General features: G+C 36.6%; 1 protein-coding gene and 1 long non-coding RNA gene across 2 annotated transcripts in view; one reads left to right on the top strand and one right to left on the bottom strand.

Moving 5' to 3' along the window:
* The window catches only part of LOC147072983 (uncharacterized), a 38,050-nt gene extending 25,358 nt beyond the window's left edge, over positions 1 to 12,692 (bottom strand). The window contains exon 1 of the mRNA XM_085946002.1: positions 11,111 to 12,692. Coding sequence (XP_085802128.1) covers positions 11,111 to 12,059 — 949 coding nt within the window. The 5' untranslated portion in view covers positions 12,060 to 12,692. The remainder of the gene's footprint in view (positions 1 to 11,110) is intronic.
* LOC147072984 (uncharacterized) lies at positions 2,061 to 10,234 on the top strand. The gene is made up of 3 exons (XR_015070541.1): positions 2,061 to 2,335; positions 5,574 to 6,787; positions 9,477 to 10,234. It is a non-coding gene; the product is annotated as an uncharacterized LOC147072984 (long non-coding RNA).
* Positions 12,693 to 24,319: the final 11,627 nt, after the last annotated feature.

Genomic DNA, 24,319 nt, shown 5'->3' with positions numbered 1-24,319 from the left:
TGTTAGATACGTATTTATCAAATAAACTTCCAAATGTAAATTAACAAAAAAGGTGACTCTGGTAGGTGGAGTATTTACCTCAAATACAATTGAGCCCATATCCGGAAAATGAGCGTTAGCGCGATAATGCTGTTTTTTTGGTAAATAGGTTTAAATTACTCGGCATACACCTATGCATGCACTCACCAAATATTACTATGATATTCTAACAATAGGTGGCAGTAGACAGTGCAAACTGACCACGCGTTGCACGCTGTTTATCCGTATACTATAATATCTATGCCGTACACGACATACAGTCCAACCAACTTATATGAATAATGGTCAAAAATGGAACTACTAGAACCCATATGGACGCCATATTGAATACGCCATTCCAATGTCAAATTCTGTCGAGTTGTGAGTCTTGATTGGGTAGTTTTCGACTGTGGTTCCCCCATCAATTCATCAGATAAGTTTGCGGCACTATGAAGCCAACAAAGTGCGGATTGGTTAAAAAATATATAGGAATTTATCCCAATAAATGTTGGAAATGGACCTCCTGATGAAGACATCACTTAAAAACTTAGGGTAAAAGATGTTACTATCAAAATCAGAGTTGTACGATTATTTTATGTTATACGGAAAAACAGCGTTAAATTTGTTACCATATATTTTATTATAAACGTGGTGGTTTATCCAATAAAGTTTCTTTGTTTAAGGCTAAACTTCAGCTGAGGCACGGTCTAAAACGATTGTGACTACGCGATGCGCAGATTGTGCAAACGACGCAAGACAAACAAAACATAATTTGTTATAAAAATTCAACATGCGTTCATTTAATGTTATGTTAATCTTTATTTAAGTAATAATAATATATTCATTGACATGTTTTGTTTTTCTAGTAAATACGTAAAATTTTTTAGTCATCTTTACACGATTTAAGAATTAATTCCTCCGACGCCATCACAAAACAAATTGACGTGCTAACAGGTCGACTATCGCTCTCCGACTGACAACCCCTATTGCTGAAAATTATTTGCCGTTTCACTGAAGTATTCTCTTTATAAAAAGTAACCTCAATTACTCAAACTACTTTTATTCATCAGAATTAAATATTTTCGATAACGGGTATCTCCACAACAGCCAACTGAAATGTTTAACTGCCAATACTTATCTCTGAACGCCGTTTTCAGGAGAACACTCGTTTTCCGGATATGGGCTTAATTATACCCTGTTTACATGTCCATAGATTTACTGCTGACAGTTCGTATTATCGCAGCCATAACAAAAAAATGCATGTGTAAAGAAGACGTATTATCGTGCAATGCATAAATCAAAAGAGTTCAGAAGCTTCTGAAATTTCACGTGACAATTGGACCGTGCATTATCTGCGCAGTAAAACGATAGTAGTGAACCCGCTGGTAAATAAATGAACCACACGACGCAGACTCATTTTGAGGTTAACCAATTTTCACGACCTGTCAAATAGTACTACAAAATGACAACGTCGTGTCTCGTTTACTCTTGAAGAATAAGATTGGTGAGACAGTGTATATTTTTACATGTAAACAGTTATTATCACGATAGTTTTTAAAATACAAACTATTGGTGCAAGTAAATCTATGGACAGGTGCTATTAGATCGTTCCGAAGATTGATTTATAGTTTGATACATAATATGTTGAGATGTCCGGGGTTCCAGTGGCTAGCTCAGGTGTCCATCGAACCCCGGATTCACAAAAAAAGATATTTTAAATTGAGGAGAAATTAAATGAAACCACGTCTGTCTCGTGCGTAACTTGGTATTATCTTATATTTTAAATTTTCTTTACAGGTTTATATATTTTGTTTTTACAATAAGTTTCGCAGGTCCGTACATGTTGGAAAAGGGACGCTTACTAACTTTCTTTTTTTTTTTTTAAATTTCCCGTACCCACGCCGATTAGTAAAAAGGACTCTCGTGATTGGCCAAATTTTATCGCGTGATCCTTTTGATTTGACGAATCACGAGGACCACCTCGGCGCAGGCGCGCGGAGATTTTAACGTTGCCGCCATGCACGGCAAAATTTATTATAGTTGAATACTTATATTTAGTCTTAAAATTATCTCTTTCATCCATCATCATTTATACTTTATAATCTATCTTAATTACACCTCCGCCCAGTAAGTGATTTTCACGCACCGGACGAAGGCCTTTACTCATGAATAAAAAAATACTTACGTAGTTAAGCAAGGAATCAGATTAGATGTTTTATGAAGCTGTTTCTAGAGGTCAGGGTTACGTTTCGACTTATGACTACTAAATGATTATTTTACACCGGGAGAAGCCCGCCTGTAACAGGGGTGTATCAATGTGAACATAAAGAATTAATAAATAATTTGTTTGAAAGCCATTATTACAATGGAGTTTTACTACGTAAACGCAGTTGAATTTCATAAATATGGGAGGAATTCAATCGGCAGGTATTATCGACCTGTGAGCATGTTTCTCTTTTAAAAAAACTATTGATTTCGCATAGACATGCACAACTAAGTGCATTTCACAATCTCAATAATAATAATTATTGTAAATCAAAAATCTTACACAATGTGGTTGCATCAGACAGAAAATTGCACAATAGTTAGGTAATAGACCTATTGCCCGAATCTAAATTTCTTTACGCTTCATAGATCAGAGCTAAAAAAATTGGATAGACCTGATATGTTTTACATTTACATTTCTAAACTTTATGTTACTACGCCTCCATTTAAAAAAAATCTAATCTTGGCACCTCTCTCCCTTTATTTCATTAAGGGGGGACATGCTCGTCGAAGGTCAAAATTGAGTTTTTATTGTATTTTCAAACCATGATCCTGGACACTCCTTAAACGTTGTAGATAATCTATTTATATAATTTTGAAGCCTTATTATCCTTTATAGTTATTTTAAACATTTGATGACTGCATGAAGTATTTTTGTTACATAAAATAGTATTCTTTTAAACCTCTCGCTCTAATGTTTTAGAATATAGTCATATTTCGGTACATAACTGTGCAGTGATGTTAAGATTTTTTACATTTATTAATTTTTAAACGCATTTATAAAACCATTAGTATAATTTATTACGAGATAATTTTTGTAAAATATTCACGATAAAAAAATATTTTGATAATCTCTGTGATCCCAAATTTGACAAGAATTAGGCATTTTATTATTCAAAAAATCGGCAAGATTAACACATTTGAAGATGATTCTAAAGATACTTATTATAAGTTATGTTTTTGACCGTTCAAGTGTGATAAAAATCTTATGAATAATGATTGCTTTATAATAATTATTGACCTAAGAATAAGGTAGTGTTTTTTTGAAATACGCCATTTCTTTTGTCATTCCCTAGTAGTTAAGCTACAACATACGGCCGTAGCCATAAAATGACAAACTATAATTAAAGTAGGGAGTAAAATTATGTTAACGCGCGTGTTTGAACATGTACCTAACAGATTTATTTTTAATTTTTTTTTAAACGGTACATGTTCAAACACGCGCGTCAATATCATTTTACTCCCTACTTCAATTATAGTTTGTCAATTTATGACTACGGCCGTATGTTGTAGCTTAACCACTGGGGAATGACAAAAGAAATGGCGTATTTCAAAAAAACACTACCTTATTCTTAGGTCAATAATGATTATAAAGCAATCATTATTCATAAGATTTTTATCACACTTGAATGGTCAAAGACATAGCTTATAATAAATATCTTTAGAATCATCTTCAAATGTGTTAATCTTGCCGATTTTTTGAATAATAAAATGCCTAATTCTTGTCAAATTTGGGATCACAGAGATTATCAATATAATTTTTTATCGTGAATATTTTACAAAAATTATCTCGTAATAAATTATGCTAATGGTTTTATAAATGCGTTTAAAAATTAATAAATGTAAAAAATCTTAACATCACTGCACAGTTATGTACCGAAATATGACTATATTCTAAAACATTAGAGCGAGAGGTTTAAAAGAATACTATTTTATGTAACAAAAATACTTTATGCAGTCATCAAATGTTTAAAATAACTATAAAAGATAATAAGGCTTCAAAATTATATAAATAGATCATCTACAACGTTTAAGGAGTGTCCAAGATCATGGTTTGAAAATACAATAAAAACTCAATTTTGACCTTCGACGAGCATGTCCCCCCTTAAATAATACAGACATCTTTTTCAATAGTCAACAATGCACTAATACAAACATGAAAAAAAAAATATTATAAAAATAAACAAGGTTTTACTACTTATGTCTATTCATTTTTAAATTAATTCGTTTTTCATGCGATGAATGTGCTTGTTTATTAGCACAATCAATTTCAACAGTACGTAACTATAGGATTGGTTTCCCGAATATCCATTTTTGTCGAAATCGACCTCTTAAAGCAGAATGTTTTTTTGTATCTAATTGGACGAGAACCATCCCTTTCTTTAAATTACTTTGTAATGGTAATAAATACATCGTTCATATGCTGTAAAAATAACAATTTAAATATCTCCATGTATTTAACCCTTTGGCTGCTACGATGTTGTGCAAAATCCGGTCGAAGATTGCTACCAATAATTGTCGATAAATTAAAGTATTGTATTATTTTTAGACACCTTACCACTCTAATTGATTCTGCGAAATCGGAATATTTTGAAAACACGTTTTGTAATTAGTTTATCGTTTTGAATAGATAATGAGGCTATTAGATATCCCCCGCTTCGTCTGCCTTTAAAATGAATTGAAATTCTCTTTCCCGCTCTATCATACTGACGACCATGTGTGCGAGCGAAACGAACTATCGAGTTTTTATTTTTAACAGCTATTGGAAACAATCGGTTACTTCAAAATATTATTTTAATTCCATTCGATTGCGTTAGCTAACAACACGTACTCCCCATAACATCTTATTGAGAAAATAATTCCTCATTTGGATTATAATTTGAATTCCTGCAAAATGATTACGGACAGCGAAAGTGATAATGAAATAATGGCAGCTTTTCGAGGGACTAGAAGAATTAGCAGCTCTACCGATTCTGATAATGAATTTGTGGATAATAATCAACTCATGGATGATAGTGACAACACTTTATATGACTCTGATAGTGAACCTGAAATCGAAGCAGAAGTTAGTATTAATTAAGTTAGTATAATCTTTAGTATTTTTAGGGAAACACTCTTCTAAAATACTTTTCCCACTGTATGTATGTATAATATTAAATAAAAAATTGTCATTCCACCCAGAATTTGACTGTAAACAAATAAAAAACGAAATTTGTTTATATTGTAAACTGAAATTTGTATTTCAAATTAATGCTTTTATTATAAAAATGCTGATGCGATGAAAAAAAATACAATAGTTATAAGTTCTAACCCTACCCAGTCACAAAACATATATAAATCAAGTTATATTACACAATAATAAAACTAAATACCTATATAAAAAATGTTTCATACCGCTGAGGCAGTAGTATGTTCCAAAATTAACTTAACATTTCAGGCATCAAATGCAAAACGACGATCGTTGTGGCCAATATCAAAAACAACGATATATCGTTGCGTAGCATTCTAAGGATTAAATATAGGATTATGAAATTTGTTTTCGTCTCCTGAACATTTGGTCTATTCGGGAAACCAATCCTACAGCGACGAGTAGTCAATCCAAATAATTCATCATCGTTCATTGACAAATGGATTCTATCATGGGCCCCACATCCTGAAGGTCAGGATCTTTGGCGGGCCCATCTACCTATCGCTGAGGTTAAGGGCAGTGTGGTGCTCTAAAGTAGTGTTTCCTAAATTATACATGGGAGTTATCATTTTAGTATATCAATCATTATACAGGTATCACATCAAATTGCAACGCACAACCACATACTTATTTAAAATATTTAATAGTCCTGAAACAAAGCAGCGCCGCAGGCGACATTTTTTAACTATTAATGAAATAATGTGAAAAGTGCATTAGCAAACTAACCAAGAACTCAGTTAATAGATTTTTGTTTGCTTCAATATATCTGGCGCAGAAATCATTTAAAAGTGGAAACATGGCAAACTTATTTTTTGCAAAGCTCCAACTTTTTATGAATACCTTCACTTTTTAGATCAGTGAATGCATTAGTGGTCCTTGCATTGATTTATTCACCCATTTTTTTAAAAATTTCAACAAAATAGACAAGTTTAACAACAAAATTATCGTTCCTAAACAAATTTGCCTCAAATTTCAACATTATTATATGACCTTTTTATTTCATTTTTTCACGAGATAGCCAGCGCGATTCACAATAGTATTGAAGTGAGGTATTATAAAATTAGTCTCCATATTTTCACAGGTTTGCAAACAACCTTTTATAGGACTGTTTTTTTTGTGTAGTTTATAACTAGCGGCCGTTTTATAAACTATGCATTTGCAAACTGCAAACCTGTGGCTACATTAATTGTGTTAAACTTTTCGCGCCTCCCTTTGCAACCCTCCGCGCCTCCCAGTTTGGAAATCGCTGCTTTATGGGGACCAAGAAATCAGAAATATGTTTGTGTGTTAAGTAAATTCAACCTTAGGATACATTTACATGTAAATAAATGATAAAAACATTGTCAATACATCATCATCGTAGATGAGCACTACCTATGCCGCCAGTATCGACTAAATACCTAATATATAAAATTGTGTAATTTATATTTGATTCCAAATAATTTCGAACCCATTTATGAGCAGGCCCAGATATCTGTGAGCAGGGTCGTTTACACGAGGACCGTTTAAATTTTACACACTGCATCAACTTGATAGGTCGATCTTCTTCTTCTTCTTTCACCCTGTCACGTCCCAACATTGGGGCATAGGGCAAGCACAAGTTGGCGCCACTTCCCTCGGTCCATCGCCAACTCCTGTGCCTCCCGCCATGTCAGACCTGCAGCACGTAGGTCGCTTTTGTAGCATCGCTGCAGGGTGAGGGAGGGCCGGCCACGGCGACGGAACCCTTGAGGCTGTGCCACAAGGGTACGAAGTGCCGCACTCTTTGGCGGCATCTGGAATACATGTCCCAGCCACGTGAATCGTCTCTTCGTGATAACTTCAATCACCGAAGGCTGTTGTGTCTGCTCACGAACTCGGATATTTGTAACGCGGTCGTACCAATGTACCCCTAAGATTCTGCGGAGACATCGATTCTCAAAGCTCAAAAGCCGTGACTCTTGAAGCTTAGTAAGATGCCATGTCTCACAGCCATACAGGAGCACAGGTAGCACGCACGCGTTAAACAAACGACATTTGGTCCTCACAGAATACAGCCTTGACCTCCATGCGACTCCAAGTTGGTTGAACGCAGAGCCCGCCACACCCATGCGGATTCCAAGCTCACTAGAAATACCACCATCATCGGCAACCGTGGCACCCAAGTACTTGAATCTGGACACCAGCTCGACGGGCAGACCAGAAACCCGCAGAGGAGTGTCGGCGTCGATGCAAGCAGCACTGCACATGGATTTGGTCTTAGCGGCATTCAGATGAAGACTGGCTCCATCACTTTTCTGCAGTGCTATGCTCCCACAGAGGCTGCTAGCGATGCAGATAAGGATACATTCTACGAAAGTTTGGCGGAAGCCGCTGGAAATATCCCCAGCTGTGATCATGCAGTTATCCTTGGTGATCTTAATGCCAAAGTAGGATCTGACCCCTCGCGTGGACCCTTTGTGCTGGGAAAACATGGCCTTGGCCAAATGAACGATAATGGTTCCCGTCTGGTAGATTTTGCCTCAATGAATGGTCTTGTGATTGGTGGTAGTCTTTTCCCTCATAAGACCATCCACAAATATACATGGACATCGCCAGACGGTAATACAAGAAACCAGATCGACCACATTTTGGTCAAAGCGAAATACCGGCATGAACTGCTAGACGTGCGGACATATAGAGGTGCAGACATCCACAGTGACCACGAACTCTTGGTCGGGAAATCCCGTATAGACCTCAAACGAGTCCCAAAACCCAAAAGGACGGTCAGACTCGATGTGGAAAAACTGAAAAGTACCCGTGTGCGTGCAACCTATGAGCTGGAGCTGCAGAAGCGCTTATATGATGCTAGAACTCTCACATCTTCCATCGACTCGGATCCCTTGGAAGGAAAATGGATATTATTCCGGGATGCTATAATGAGCTCCGCAACTACTGCATTAGGAGAGCGGCATACGCACAGACCGGACTGGATGTCACCTCATACATGGGAGATGATTGAGAAGAGGAAGCTCCTGAAAGAATTGCGAGACAATGGTACATACGACCCACAGCGCAGCGCGGAATACCAGACAATGGACCGCGTGGTAAAGCGTTCTGCCCGCCGCGATAAGCGCCGACGCCTGGATGACCTCATTCGGGATGCGGAATCTGCTGCCTGCAAGAATAATCCAAGTGCTCTCTTCCGCATCACCAGAGCAATTTGCGGTAAGAAACGTCCAGTGGTCACTGCATTACGCAACTCTGACGGAGTGACAGTCACCGAACCTGCAAAGGTCCAGGAGCTATGGCGCCAACATTTCAGTGATGTCCTGAATCGCCCACCTCCATTGCATCCCTTCGATATTCCGTCGGAGATCACCGCCCTCGGAATCACTACTGCATCGGGATTCTGCGAAGATCCTCCGACAACTGCTGAAGTTAAAGAGGCTGTCAAAAGACTGAAGCGCAGGAAAGCTCCTGGAGATGATGGCATCCATGCAGAATTTCTGCTCTGCGGACTGAGCGCTGTATTGCCGTCCTTGTGTGACCTTCTGCACGAGGTGTGGGAAAGGGAGCAGTGCCCCAAAGCCTGGAGGGATGGTACCGTTGTTACTCTGCACAAAAAGGGTAACCCACAAGACTGTAATAATTACAGAGGAATCACTCTCCTCAGCGTTCCCGGGAAGGTGTTGGCGCAGATTCTCCTGTACAGGATTAGAAGTCCCATGCTGGACGTTTTGCGTGCGCAGCAGAGTGGATTTGTCCCGGGGAAGTCCTGCTCAGAGCATATTTCAACTCTCCGAAGCCTTCTGCAACAGTACCAAGAGATGAATATACCTGTCGCCTGCTGCTTCGTGGACTATGAAAAGGCATTTGACAGTCCTCATCGTGAATCTCTGTGGCAAATTCTGCTAGGATATGGTGTCCCACGGAAACTGGTCGCCGTGATAAGTGCTCTCTACACCAATACAGAGTGTCGCGTGAGAGCAGCCGGAACATCCTCTGACCTCTTTGAAATCACGTCAGGAGTCAAGCAAGGATGTGTACTTGCGCCCTTTCTTTTTATCATCATGATGGATTTCATAATGCGTAAGACGGTTTGCCCCGACAGTGGGATACGCCTACATCATGATGACACAAGCGATCTATGCGAAGAAAGACTGTGCGACTTGGAGTATGCAGACGACGCAGTCGTGTTTGACTCGACGATCGAGAGGTTGGAGGTGACCGTGAACAGGCTAGCCGAGAACTCGATGCGTGATAGGTCGATAGGGATATATAAAAATATGTGGGTAGTCATTGGCAAAAGCCAGAACCCAACCGTTGTCGCCATCCTAATGATAATCATAAGCCCAAGTATAAAAATGTCACCCAGATTCTTTCAGTTTTTCAGTGACATTACTTATAGGCGTCCTGGAAGGCCGCTAAATACTATCTATAGTGTATACGGTGTAGCTACGGAATGCTGGTTTGACCTGGAACGATGCAAGAAGACTGGCGAGCGACAGGGATTCTTGGAGGCGCTTCGTGGTGTCCATATGCTCCAACTAAGGGGCAGATATGGCCGAAGACAAAAACATCAAAAAAATCATGGTGAATAAAACCCTAGCGATAGATAAGATTCTTTGAAGCTATCTGGAGACCTCGCTTGCCCGAAATTGAGAGTTGTAAAGATGTTTTTCCTGTTTTAAACACATAAGATAATACTGTTTTGCCTGCGCCAACAGAGGAAGAGTGATTGAAAATAAATCTAATCCTAAAATCTTATAAATACAACGCTATATGCTACATCTGGGAAGTAGATAAATAAATGTTGTATATCCTTATTCACAACTATAATTTATTATACTTCCAAAATCATTAAGTATATTATTATTTTATTAAATTTATTGACAGAAGTTTACAATAAGTTATCTTTAGGGAATATTTTATGATTATAAGTACTTAACTATATCATGGAAATTGAGTTTACGTAGCAGTCAACATAATAAATATAACAGTTATTCATAACTGAAATATAACTGTAAAGTTTAATCCAAATAAGATGTTACCTGACAGCAGCTGATCACCGATCCAAAACAAAACCCTGGGTCCAAACCATTTATAGTTTCACTTTCTGAACATAGATGTCACTGGGCAAATTATCAAAGGAAAAAATACTATTTTTACTATAAAATTTATTGATACCTATTATTACCAAATGTGTAAATGCAATGCTCGTAATTAGCACTTGTAAGTTAAATTAGATCCCATAAAATAACAAACATATTAATGTAACATTAAATAGCAATAATAACCCTACATTAATTTTTATTGTACAATGCTCGTTTATTTACATTTGTATGTACAATCACACCTTTGAGATAATGCAATTGCAAACCATATTCTATCAGTCTATTAGTGTAATAAAACAATTGTATTGTTGTAAGGGGCCTATAAAAGTGTGGTTGAAATAATAAATTAAGCATGTCCATAATATTTACTTCTCATATTAGAAGAAATATTATAATTTATAATATAGAGACTTTGTTAAAATTAAAATGCATTTTGTGGTTTCTTGAACCCAATATTTCTAGTGTAGTAATACTTTATATTAAAAAGCATTTAAAATTGTGTTGTGTTAATTCTAAATAACCACAGACAAGCAAGGGAATAAAATTGGTAAGTAGGTATGTCTAAATATACCTAATTAAATTGTAATAATAAATTAATAAAAAGTTGTTAGGTTACCTACAGAAAGTTTTGGTTTGAATATTAAAGATTTGTGATAGAAAAATCATTAGTTATGAAAATAGATTATCAACCTAAGTATTGATAAGACTTCAATTCAACCATTGATCATTGGTTGCCAATAGTTTTGAAAACAATTAAGTATATAAATTAAGAATGTTTGTTTACCTTTAGATGAGACCAGCAGTTGAGAATCGACAACCTTGTTGGGCCAGTACTCCTCAAAATCCGTCCCCGGTGGAAAGTAACTTTTGATATCCGTCAAACTGATGACCGAGCAGGTCTCACTGGCGAACAATTCGTTTCTTATGCCCTGCACTTTGCAACAAAACTTCAAATACGAAAGGTCCCAACCCTCGAGCTGGTCCGCTTTCAGCTTAAGATTATCCGTCTCCCCTTCGAAGTAAAACAGCGGCACATACTTCTGGGAGTCGCGCACCGTGTAAGGAACCACAGACTCCTTGTTAATCCTAATAAAACCGCACTTGTCTTTGGTATTCGATTTCTCCTGAGATAACTTATTATAACAAACGTCCAAGAAATTATAAAACTCGTTGGCGTCCGTCAGCCGGACCACTAAGTCTTTCTGACTGAATAAATCTCTACCGAACTGACTGTCGCAATGTTTCACATTTATATCGTTTAAAAGCCGGCTTTCCACTTCGGTTATATAGTAACTTCTGATACACGTACAACTGTAGATATCTTGATGTAAATAGTTCAGGTATTTGTTGAGGAGTTTCACCTCCACCATACGCACAGCGCAGTATTTCTCTCCCTGTCGGAAGATGTAAGGAATGTGGCACTCTCCGAGCCTGTCCCAACCGAAGTGGCCCTTCCAGCTGGCCTCGTCGGGAGCGGCGATCTTCTTCTCGGGGTCCGCGGGCTTCTTGTCGGGGGGGGCGGAGTTCTTCCTCGTCAGGAAGTTGAGGATGCCGAGCTGGCCCCCGGGGCCGGCGGGATTCGCGGCCGCCATGGCCCCGGCGGAGGGCCTCGCGGCCGCCGCCGTGGCCAGGGCTTTAGCCTTGTTTTCTTCCACCATTTTCGCTGCCAGCTCACTGATCTCGGCTTCATCCGGACGCTCTACTTTAACTTTGACAGTCGAGGGGTCCGACATGTCTCGGGAAAACTCTCCAGGGATCGCGTACCTACGAGCACGAGGCCGGAGATGTGGACATCACCCGCGGGAGCGGTTCCGTTCTCTATCCGATTCCTCACACCTTCAGAATTGGGTCATCACGATCAGCGGATTCGAGATTCGGATTCTGACAGATGAGCGCTTTCCATAACTCGTCTTATCATATTCTGGCACCTGTGAATAATATTTATTATTCCCGAATTCGATTGCACGTTATCATTATTTACATGACGACAGATGACAGTTCGCCGGCGGATCTAGATACGTAACTACAACGACCGTATAAACGTCACAATGTGTGCACTAGATAGTATTGTGATGGAGATGTGATGTTCGCGGAAAGGTGAAATAAACTTTTTGCCCCGGTTTGCTTCAGAAGCAGCTTATCCCGCGAAGGCGGAGGTCAACACTGGCGCCATTTTTATTTCATGTCACAATTTTTTATTCCCCCACAAATTTACCGCTAAGCTTGAAAACTACGGACTCGGACACTTTTCTTATGATACTTTTCACTGAAAACAAAAAGTATATCAACAACGACAGGTAATTTACTTTAGATTGAGCGCACGCTGAAAGCATTCGACACGCCGCGCGATACTTCCAGCGAATACCGAAATATTAGGCATAAACTCAAAGTAGCTAGGGAAATGCCCCGTCTGTTACCTAGCCTTTGAGCAGGGTACTTGTTAATACAGCCCTATTTTTATCGCCGGTGAGTCACTGTTAATCAAAATGGCCGCCGTCCGCGCTCATGACCAATCGGATGCTGCCATTTGGCAGTTGAAAAAAAACTACCTACACGTGACGTTTCGTTCCCTGCGCGAGGCTATTTCCCAAGGACTTTCAATTTGGGGGCTTGATTTTACTAATTTTAGATCTACGTATTTCTCGATGATTTCAAAGCGATGAGCCTTCGGTTTATCACCCAAGTTTTCATCAATAATCATTTTATATTACCATCTATCAATATAATTGAGAAGATGCGTGAATAGAGCCTGCTTTGTAGGAAAACTAAGATTTTGAAAACTACCATGCCATCTCTCACTGTACGTATTCAATGCTTGGATAGATTTGTTGTAAGAGCCTCGTATCTGCCGCTCCGTTGGTCGGTTGATTTTGCAGCGAAAAGCGAAAATGCGCTTTATTATACATGTACATAAGATTGTGGGTATTAAATACCACATTCAATTTTCGCCCTTAATTATATTTTCAAGGCCAGTGTATTGCGCGCGCATAGTTATGAAAAAGAAAGAGATAGTCTCTGACATAAATAGAATTTATAAAATTATGATTTCGTTAAAAAAATACATTTTTTATTTTTTTTTATGTCGCCGCGGAAAAGTAAGGTTATAAAGATTTCCATCTACGCGAGTAATAAAAACAATCTTGATGTCACGTTATCAAAATTGCATACCTATATTCTAAATCAACCAATTAGCATCTAGTTAGAATAATCAAAGAAACAAATTGCCAGTTAATTTTATTGAAAATTGATTTTAACGGACGTCAATGATGATGTTTTTTTTTAAATTATGAATTTGCATAATAAATTAGAGAAAAAAATCGTTTCATTCATAAATAGAACTACCTACCCTCAACATAATATTATTTTTATACCTACATACCTACTAATATTTTTTTAGATTTAGCCATTATGGATTATTGTAGGTATGCTTCCTCCTGGCGTACGATTTTTTTTTATGATTTTAAATTTAGAAAAATAAAGTTAAAATCATTAATAAACGATTTATAAATCGTTATTTAGGTACCTACCTGCCTATTATTTTTTCATGTTTTTATTTGTCTAAAGATGTTTCTGCAAAAATACCTATGAGCATTCTTTTATTGGATTTAATTAGTATAATTGAAATAATACAAACTGTCTTTATTTCCTCATACGCCACTGAGCGTGCGGCGTTTGCAAATTTTACTGGCGTGTACGCGTGAATCGAAAAAGTTTAGTTTTTCCTGTGATAATCATTTTCTTTTAAATTTGCAAGTGCCTAAAAACGAAAGACATATTTTCTAAAAATCAGTGACACACAAAGCGTGCGCGCGTACCTACGCATCAACGGGATCACATTTACGTACTGCGGAACAAAACTTATACAAAGCAGTGTCGTAGAACAACGATCAACTTTTTTTTTTTAAATAAAAAATATTTTATTTTAAATTTAGTTTTAAATATTATGTTCGAACGTTAAATAATATATAAACATAGATAACTATCGTTCAGGGCTTCGAATCGAAACTTAACCTAAAACCGGTAAAACCGTTATTTTTGTCGGGAAAAAAACCGGAACCGGACCGGAAAAAAAATGTTTTTTTCGGTTCGGTACATGTTCTCACACGCGCGTTGACGTGCGATGCAATGCTAGAGTCTGTCTTTTATAAGCTGGCGTGCTGTTTCCCCCCCGCTTCGGCATCCATCTCGTTCCCTCCCATTGAAAACTTACAATAGTTGAACGCGATGGCACAATGCTTTCCGTGTGACGTGTAAGCCAGTTAATAGAATACAAACTCTAGTCGACTAGTCATTGACAGAAACACCAATTCGACAAGCATAATAGACATATTATATATAAGACGATGACTATTTCATGGAATAGCACACCAAGTTAAAATAGTGTGTTTATTACTATTTAAAAAAAAAAAAATTACTATTTAAGCTCATGTTTCATTTTTTTGTGCAAGAACTACTGAAATATACTGCTGTTGGTTTTCATTTCAAATATGTGTGTCAAATTCAAGGCGCAAAGAAATCATTGATGATTATGTGACGCATCTCGACATAATTCTTATAATTTATAATATATTATTTAAAAAAATATATGGATACGGCCGTGCGGTGCATTATAACCATAGGTTTCGGAGCGTGGCGTCGGGCTATCATACATGTACCATAAAATGTTCTAAAATATGGTTCAAGAAAATATTTAATAAAAAAAAAACATTTTAAATTAATTACTCGGAGCCGGAACCGGAACCGGAAAACCGTTATTTTATGCGGAACGAAAACCGGAGCCGAACCGATATATGTACCTATATAGGTATTATATTTTTACTTGAACCGGTACAAAAAAATAACGGTTCGTAGCCCTGTTACCGTTTCAACCGCAGCGAATATTATCTGACGATATAAAGTCGCGCGACCATTTTCGATATACATCTAAACATATAAATCTCGCGATAGTGAAAGAAACTGGGAGTTACACCACCTACTTCCGTCGTCAAACAATGATCGCGCTGCTTTATATGGTACGATAAAATTCGCCGCGTGTGAAACGGAGATAACCTAACCCGGGCCAAACATACGTAAATAAACCAAATAAATATATAAACTGATTTTATTTCTTAGATAAAGTCGGTTTTTAAAAAAATATGTTCATGCACGGAACAGATTAAAAAAAAATTAATTCACAGACATTGACCAGGAATTTCAAACCGGACTGGTTTATGACTTAATGATGGCTATTCCATAATATGCAAGAAATACAAAGCCTCTGAACTGTCTTCAAATAAGTAGCATATGGTGTGTTTATATATTTGTCTGTAGGAATGCTATTGAAAAAATACATACTCATAGAATACCTACTATTTGTTAGGATGTTATAACTAAATAAATTTTGGCGGGAGGCTGATAAAACAATACAGTTGCAGCTCTGATATATTATAAAAATATTTTGTAATATTAATGATATAGAACCTTTGGAATAAGCAGAGTTAAGTAAAATTTGACGGAAAATTTACATAATAAATACGTAGGTACATATTATCATTAAATATCACTTTACCGATAATTTCTGGGAGTGCGCTGCATCTGCAGCAACAGCATCTATCGACCGCACGCCATTGCCTCGAATATTACCAATGTTAACAAACTTTAATGCATACATACATAATTTAAAATAACATATTATTCTTAATTAGTACGTGTTTTAGTTATATTACTCCACACTCAATAAGTATACCTTACTACCACACCGTCCACACCTATAACATAACGCACTTCCCATTGTATATTTGTGTTCCTGGATTCATAATAGTAGATATATTTTTTTTAATCTATCTTCATAATATATTTTTCTGTTCTGTAGAACCATAATATATATTTATATATAATATATATTTTTTCATTGATATTCTTCATAAGAAGCAAATCGAGGGTATACCGACAGAAAACATTATCTCATTAAAACAAGTTCTGAGATAATCGCAAAAAGGACTTTATTTTTTTTTCAAAGCGTTCTCCCACGTAGATTTTTGTATGCTTTAAAAACATTTTTTCTGCATTATAAAGATTAACCTTTATGGCAAACACAATATCGACATGTTCCAAGTCCTGTATTTTGTATACGCAGAACGCATTAGGTTGTAACTGTAGAATAATAGCGATCAAATATCTATTGTTTAAGGTATCAAATGACTCTGCAGTAATATATTCCCAGCGAATCCATTTCCAGTAAACAACTTAGCTAGATCAGCAAGTCGACTGGCGAAATTAGAGACGGTGTATTATTACATCATATCACAGCACATTATAGCATTACGGTGTATTAGCCGAATAATCATTTTTCATAGTATCATATTTTCTTACAACTGTAATAAGTAATAACAAATAATATTTCATTTCACTACTCGATTTAAAACGCTGATTCTATAATTATTCCAATATGATTATGTACCAGAATTTAATGTTAATGTGTTACTTTTTATTGTATAAATAACGAAGAATAATTTATCTAGATGTCACTCGAATCCAAGTACCTAGCTCGTAACTATCTCAGTAGATTATATGTACTATCATTGTATAATATAACTATTGTACCGATACGCTGCTAATAAATCTCACCCTGCTACATCGTAGACTTCATTATCATCATCCTCAACCCACGCATCGAACACCATAGTAGTGACCCAACAAGGTCATTATCATGCTTTCTACCAGAATAAAAAAATAACAATATGATTGAATAATGTTTCTATTTTCTCACCATTATATCCTATGCCTTTGTTCGTTTTACCAGGACGTAGAGCGTAAAATTGTGTACATTTTTGCATTTAAAAGAGGAAAAACAGCAAAAACTGAGTTAATGCGTTCTGTCAGTATACCCTCGAAATATTCTATATCAGTATTTTACAACCGGTGTGTCACAGCACAGTGGCATTTTCTAAATTTCTACAGAATTTTAAAAGCTCAAAGTATTTATATTTAATTGTATGGATAATAATAATTGTAGTCATAAAGTGTAAAGGTAATAGGAATCTATTTTAAACGATAAATACACTTAAAAATAGCAAAAGAAGATTAAATGAATGACAAAATTAAATAAAAAAATAGTACGTAGTATACGTAGATAGTAGACAAAATTTATAAAAAAAATAATAATTAAAGAATTTCATTGAAAACATTTTCACTATTAACGGCCCACGTGCGCCACGTAAGTCAAAATGGAGATTTTATGGTATTTTCAGACCATAATACTGGACATTCCTTAAACGTTGTAGATAATCTATTTATATAATTTTGAAGCATTATTATCCTTTATATTTATTTTAAACATTTGAGTATTTTTATTACATAAAATAGTATTCTTGTAAACCTCTCGATCTTATGTTTTAGAATATAGTCATATTTCAGTACATCCATGTGCAGTGGTGTTAAGATTTTTTGGATTCATTATTTTTTTAACGCATTTATAAAACTATTAGTTTAATTAATGTTAACATTATATAGTGAAATATTTACGATAAAAAATATATTTTATAATCTCTGTGATCCCAAATTTGACAAGAATTAGGTATTGTATTATTCAGAAAATGGGCACGATTAACACATTTGAAGATAATTCTTAAGATACTAATTATAAGCTATATCTTTGACCATTCAAATGTGATAAAACATCCTACGAATAATGATTTTGGTACTGTTCGGTTATACCGGAGGCAGCGGAAAACGCATTTTGAAAATAGCCGATAAACTGGATTATTTGTTAGTTTGGGTTAGTTTAGGTTCGGTTAGGTTGGGTTAGGTTAGGTTAGGTTAGGTTAGGTTAGGTTTGGTTAGGTTAACCTAACAAATAATTCAGTTTATCGGCTATTTTCAAAATGCGTTTTCCGCTGCCTCCGGTATAACCGAACAGTACCATGATTTTTTTTATAATAATTATTGACCTAAGAATAAGGTAGTATTTTTTTAAAATATGTACGCCATTTCTATTGGCATTTCCCTGTATTTAAGCTACAACATACGGCCGTAGCCATAAATTGACAAACGAGAAATGAAGTAGGGAATAAGATCATGTTAACGCGCGTGTTTGAACATGTACCGAACCGGAAAAAAAACGTTTTTTCCGCATTAAAACCGAAAGCTATTTTTACTTTTCCTTCCGAAATGATTCCTCCTGTACCATCAGATTTTTCACCAAGAATAAATTAATATCCGTCAAGAATGCGAGTCGAATTCACACTTTTGCCAGACGTGTCGTTGGGTGAGGTTCAAAATTCTCTTTCGGGTGCCTGCAGAATTGACGCGTGCCACGTATCTGTACCCCTGCCTATAATATAAAATATCGTGTCCAATCGTTTGACTTCGCTGGACCAAATAACAGGAATTCTCTTGAACCGCACATAAAATATAATAATAACAATCATATTATCATATTATATAGGTACTACATAATATATTGGACCTACTTAAATTACGTCATTAGGGGTATTTTCCGATACCTATGTTTATACTTACCTATGAAATCATTCCAAATTCAAAACACATTATTTTTCATACAAACTAATTATAAAACTGGTAATGATAATATTGTAAGTATCCTCTATTGCAGTGGTTTCCAAACTTTATGTTAATACGCCTCCCTTTAAAGAAAATCTAATCTTGGCGCCTCCCCCCACCCCCTTTATTTCATTAAATAATACAGACACCTTTTTAAATAGTCAACAATGTACTAAGTAATACAAAAATGAAAAAAAATATATAAATAAACAAGGTTTTAGTACATAGGTACTCCTTCTTTATATTCTTTTTAAAATTAATTTGTTTTTCATGCGATGAATGTGCTTCTTTAAAATCACAATCAATTTCAATAGTAGTCAATCCAAATTCATCATCGTTCGTGACAAATGGATTCTATCATGGGCCCTACATCCTGAAGCCGGACCCCAGGCCAGGATCTTTGGCGGGCCCACCTACCTATCGCTGTGCCCTAATGTAGTGTTTCATAAATTAGACACGGGAGTTATCATTTCATTAAGTATATCAATCGTCATATAGGTATCACGGCAAATTGCAACGCACAACCACATTATTTAAAATATTTAATAGCCCTGAAACAAAGCAGCACCGCAGACGACTTTTTTTACTATTAATAAAATAATGTGAAAAGTGCATTAGCAAACTAACCAAGAAATAAATAGATTTTTGTTTACTTCAATATACCTATCTGGCGCAGAAATCATGGTGGAAACATGGCGATTTTTTTTTTTTTTTTAATTTGATTTTCAATGCCCCAATTTTTTATTAATGCCTTCCCTTTATCTTATAAAATCAGTGAATGCATTGGTGGTCTTTGCATTGATTTATTCACTATTTTATTTTTTAATTTCAACCAAATAGACAAGTTTAACAGCAAAATTACCGTTCCTTAACAAATTTGCCTCAAATTTCAACATTATGATTTGACCCTTTTATTTCATTTTTTCACGAGATAGCCAGCGCGCTTCACAATATGTAGTATAGGAATGAGGTACTTATTATAAAATAAGCCTCCGCATTTTCAGACAAAAGTTTACAAACAACCTTTTATAGGACTGTTTTTTATGTAGTTTAAAACTAGCGACCGTTTTATAAACAATGCATTTACAAACTGCAAACCTGTGGCTACATTAATTGTGTTAAACTTTTCGCGCCTCCCTTTGCAACACTCCGCGCCTCCCAGTTTGGAAATCGCTGCTCTATTGCCGGAAAGTGTCATTTTAATGTATTGATACCTACGTTTTTTTAAACCTATAGGAACAACTTGGATGGTCCGACTATTTCTTTAATGTATCTTGTCTGTCTCCTGCTACTTTTTATAATTTTTCATTCTGTTTTTTTTCAAGCCGTCAAAATGCCTACAATGTTGCAACTCTCTTCAGCGCACACAGGCGACACCATGCCGGACCAAGCCGTAACGAATGAAATAGCGGCATCTGCATATGCGCCGATGCAACATTTTGTTATTCTACCTGCTCCCCATATCCAGTGATTAGTGAAAAATGTTACAGACGATAAGCAGATGTTTTTTCTACCAAAAATGTCGCATTGTATGTTTTGCAGTCGAGCCGTTCCTGCACTATAGTTTTTTTTTTCAGAAATAGGTAGGTACTATATTTTTTACACGTTTGTAGTACATATAGGTACCTACACAGCATATAAAAATATGGCAACAGTGTCTCAAGAGACAGATTAAATAAATAGGTACGTCGCGTCGCAACTAGCAATAGCACAATTTTTGAAAACAACTAAGCTAGAAATAATAATTGAATCATTGCTAATAAAACATGAATGAATTCGCCATTCTTTATATTTCACTGCTTTTCTCATTGTTCTCACGCACTCTCATTCGAAAAAATAATTTAACATTACGAAATCACTTACCAGTATTTCAATATTGTATTCAATAAAATTATTTCATTATTCTTTCATCTATGTTCATAACATTTATCTTAATCTGATCGTCATCAGCCAGGGTTGATTCACTGCTAGGCGAAGGCCTCCCAACGGTCCCTCCCTGCCACGTACATTCGGAAGGATTGGCTGCCCCGTGGTTGTTTAGTGCCCCTTAGGTATGTACTACTGCACGACTGCATTATTATCCGACACGTCTGACCCATTGCCATTTCAGATCGCGCACTCTTCTCTGTTTCCATTTCTGTTTTTCCGCGTTATACCCAACATGCACCTATTCATGCGATACTCACAGTTTTTGGATTCACCTTAATTGTCCACGTTTCACATGTAAGTACGATACCCCTTTCATACCCCCTTATTATGATAAGTGATTAGTAAATAATAGGCATCTATTAAATACATAAGTATCTAAATACCCCTCTGACCAGCCTCCTCGTGGAAGTCAGTTTTATATCCTCTTTTATATAAGTAATAGTATGTTTTATGAATATTAAATTTGCTAATTAGAATTTATAATCCTTAAGCTTTATCATCGTCCATATCAGAGATTTTTGAATTACCTGTCTACCTACCCACTACCGTCTATAGGTACTCTATATTTAGACTTTAGAGCAGGGGTAGTCAACCTGGCCCCTACCGCCCACTAGTGAGCGTTCCAGCTTGCATAGTGGGCGGTAGGGGTTTTAGAAACATTTTTCATTAAATATGTTTCATTTTCTTATATCCAAATATGTGGAAAATGATATTCAGTTTATTGATACCTTTCCCTACCTCATATCTTGTGGTATCAGGCTTTAGTGCAATTAATCATAATATTATGACCAAAGAAAGAAACCGCCAGAATATTTCCGAAATAGGTGACCAGGTTCGAATTCTGGGTCTGGCAAGTGCACATATTGTTTTTCGATTTGTGTATGAGTCAGAGTATGGACCTAATAGGCTGAGCAAGTGGCTGACATCCATTTAACTCGTAGAAACAAAATCTGTTAATACAAACCTCCACTCTGTGAAGACCCAATGATCCTATTAGGATCGGACATAGTCGGGAAGCATCTGTCAAACTATTATGAGAGTAGGTACCTATCATTTGTTTTCTTTCACGACAAGATGCAATAATAATGTAAAATGTAATGCCATGGATTAAAAATAATTAATGGATACTTACAGATGTATGTAACTATTGAAAATATGTAACATATTCTTTAACACGTGTTTAAGTTTATCCCATATTTTTCCACACTCGCGATCTGTAGTCCGTACGTATCCTGTTATACCCTAATTTTAATTTTGTGTTAGGCCACCGCCATCTTTAGATTGATAAAGCCTGAGCATAACTTTTTTCACAAGCAACGAATGGTCCATTTTTCAGATGTCAAAATCAGATCCCAGATTGCTTGACATATTGATTCGCCCTTTCTCGTTTCAAATTGAATTATAAAAAAATCTCAAATCAAATATATTAACTAGGTATCAGTGTTATTAATAAATAATATAGGTACATTCCTGTTATTCATCAGCTGTCAAAGTCACACTGGTCCTTCACACAAAAACTGGTGGTAATATCGATTTCCAAAAAAATATGTAGCATTTATCTATGCATTACATTTTTTTGTAGAAGGTGTGTTAATGCTAGTGTATTATTTATCATGTAACTTATCTATTCCAATCAAACCATTCCCTGTGTGAACACGACAGATCCGTTAGTATGTGCACTATATAGAACAATGACAGTTCATAAATAGACAACAACGGGAGGGCGGAAAAAGTAGGACCAGTCGTTATGATGTATCGGCTTTCTACTTGAGTCGGCAATGGTTAGGCTCAGCGCCATCATGTCAGTCTGCTTTGGTTAGGTACCTACATACTCTTGCCTCTTTCGGCAATTTTTTTCCGTTATTGGGATTAAGCAATAAAATTATAAAAATAGTTCCAAAAATATGTTGCAGAGTAGGTACCTAATAAAACACAAGAATATTCTTTGACAAAGCAACTACCTAATCCCCTCTTCCATTATTTTCTTTAGTTTTACCAAAGGAGCCGATGTTAAACATGACCACTGCACAGTGGCGTAGGCGTGGATAATATTAAAAAAAAACTGAAATATTTACATATTATCATTAAGTAGATAATGTATCTTGCGGAAAAATATCTAGAGATTTATTAAAATTGGTGTGCATAGTATGTGTATACTTCTTCTTCTTGGTCGTGCACTCATGGCTGAGGATCGTGACCACATTTAAATTTCGCCATTCTTTGAGCGACTAAGACTTTCCATCTTTCTCGATCTTCCGCTTCTCTCAGGGCAGAATGGATGGTGCCCCCAGTCAGCTCTTTCACTTGGTCGCTCCATCGCGCAGACGCTCTTCCTCTGCTTCGCCTTCCCTGGAGGCTACCCATAACTACCAGTCTCTCCAGGTTGTCCGGTCCGCGCCTGACAATATGTCCAAAAAACTGCAGAATTCTTCTCAGACATATCGTCGAGAGCCGTTCCTTTATCTTCAGTCTCTGGATGATTGACTGGTTCGTCCTGTGCTCCGTCCAAGAAATGCGAAGCATTCGGCGTCAACACCACATCTCAAAGGCATCAATTGCCTTCCGTTCTCTTGCCTTCAGGGTCCACGACTCGACTCCGTATAGAAATATCGAGAACACTTGCACAAGCATCATTTGTGGCAATCGAAATTCCCCGATCCTTCCATATAGTGGTAATGCTTGTCATCGCATTTTTTGCAATCTGTTTGCGCCTTCTTATTTCCGCTTCGCATCCGCCCTTTCCACTGATGGTTGATCCAAGATATACAAACTCGTCGACTGTTTCGGAGGTTTTGGAGTGTACTTGGTGTTGGTAGAAGGTTGGCCCGATCAACAACCATTAACTTGGTCTTATTTCTATTAATAAAGAGGCCGTATTTCTACCCGGTGTAGCAGCTCTGTGAGTTCTCTTTCATCAGCAGCGATTAGTGTGGTATCATCTGCGAATCTTAAGTTATTTATTTTCTGGCCACCAATTGTTATTCCGCCTTGCCAATGATCTAGGGCTCTTCGCATTATATGCTCTCCATATATATTGAATAACTGGGGAGATAAAACACATCCCTGACGAACTCCCTTCTCGGTTCGGAAACTCTTTAAAACGCACTATTTACTCTTACCTTTGTGTGGCTATTATTATATAAGTTTTTGATGAGACAGGTAAGGTGTGATGGAACTCCCATTTCCAGAAGTACCTTCCACATACAGTTCCATCTTACGCAGTCGAATGCTTCCTTGGGTATTTGTCTGTCGATGAAAGGCTTCATACGTCTGCTGATTATTATGTAATAAGATCTTGCTTGCATGTGGAATAAGTGAGATTGTTCGATAGTTTTCACATTTACGTGAGGAACCTTTTTTGTGCAGGGGGATCAAAATTGACTCTGTCCAGTCCTTGGGCCATACTCCACTTTTCCAGATCATGTTGCATAATTGATGTATGATTCTTTTTCCGTCATCATTGACCTTTTTTAAGGCTTCTGCAGCTATGCCATCGCCACCTGGTGACTTGTGGGTTTTTAGT

Source organism: Rhyacophila brunnea, unplaced genomic scaffold, assembly GCF_057557595.1.
Source record: "Rhyacophila brunnea isolate RB1 unplaced genomic scaffold, BYU_Rbru_1.0 scaffold_19, whole genome shotgun sequence".
Taxonomy (NCBI): Eukaryota; Metazoa; Arthropoda; class Insecta; order Trichoptera; family Rhyacophilidae; genus Rhyacophila; species Rhyacophila brunnea.
The sequence above is the reverse complement of the archived record's forward strand: the minus strand, read 5'-3'. Positions and strand labels throughout refer to the sequence as shown.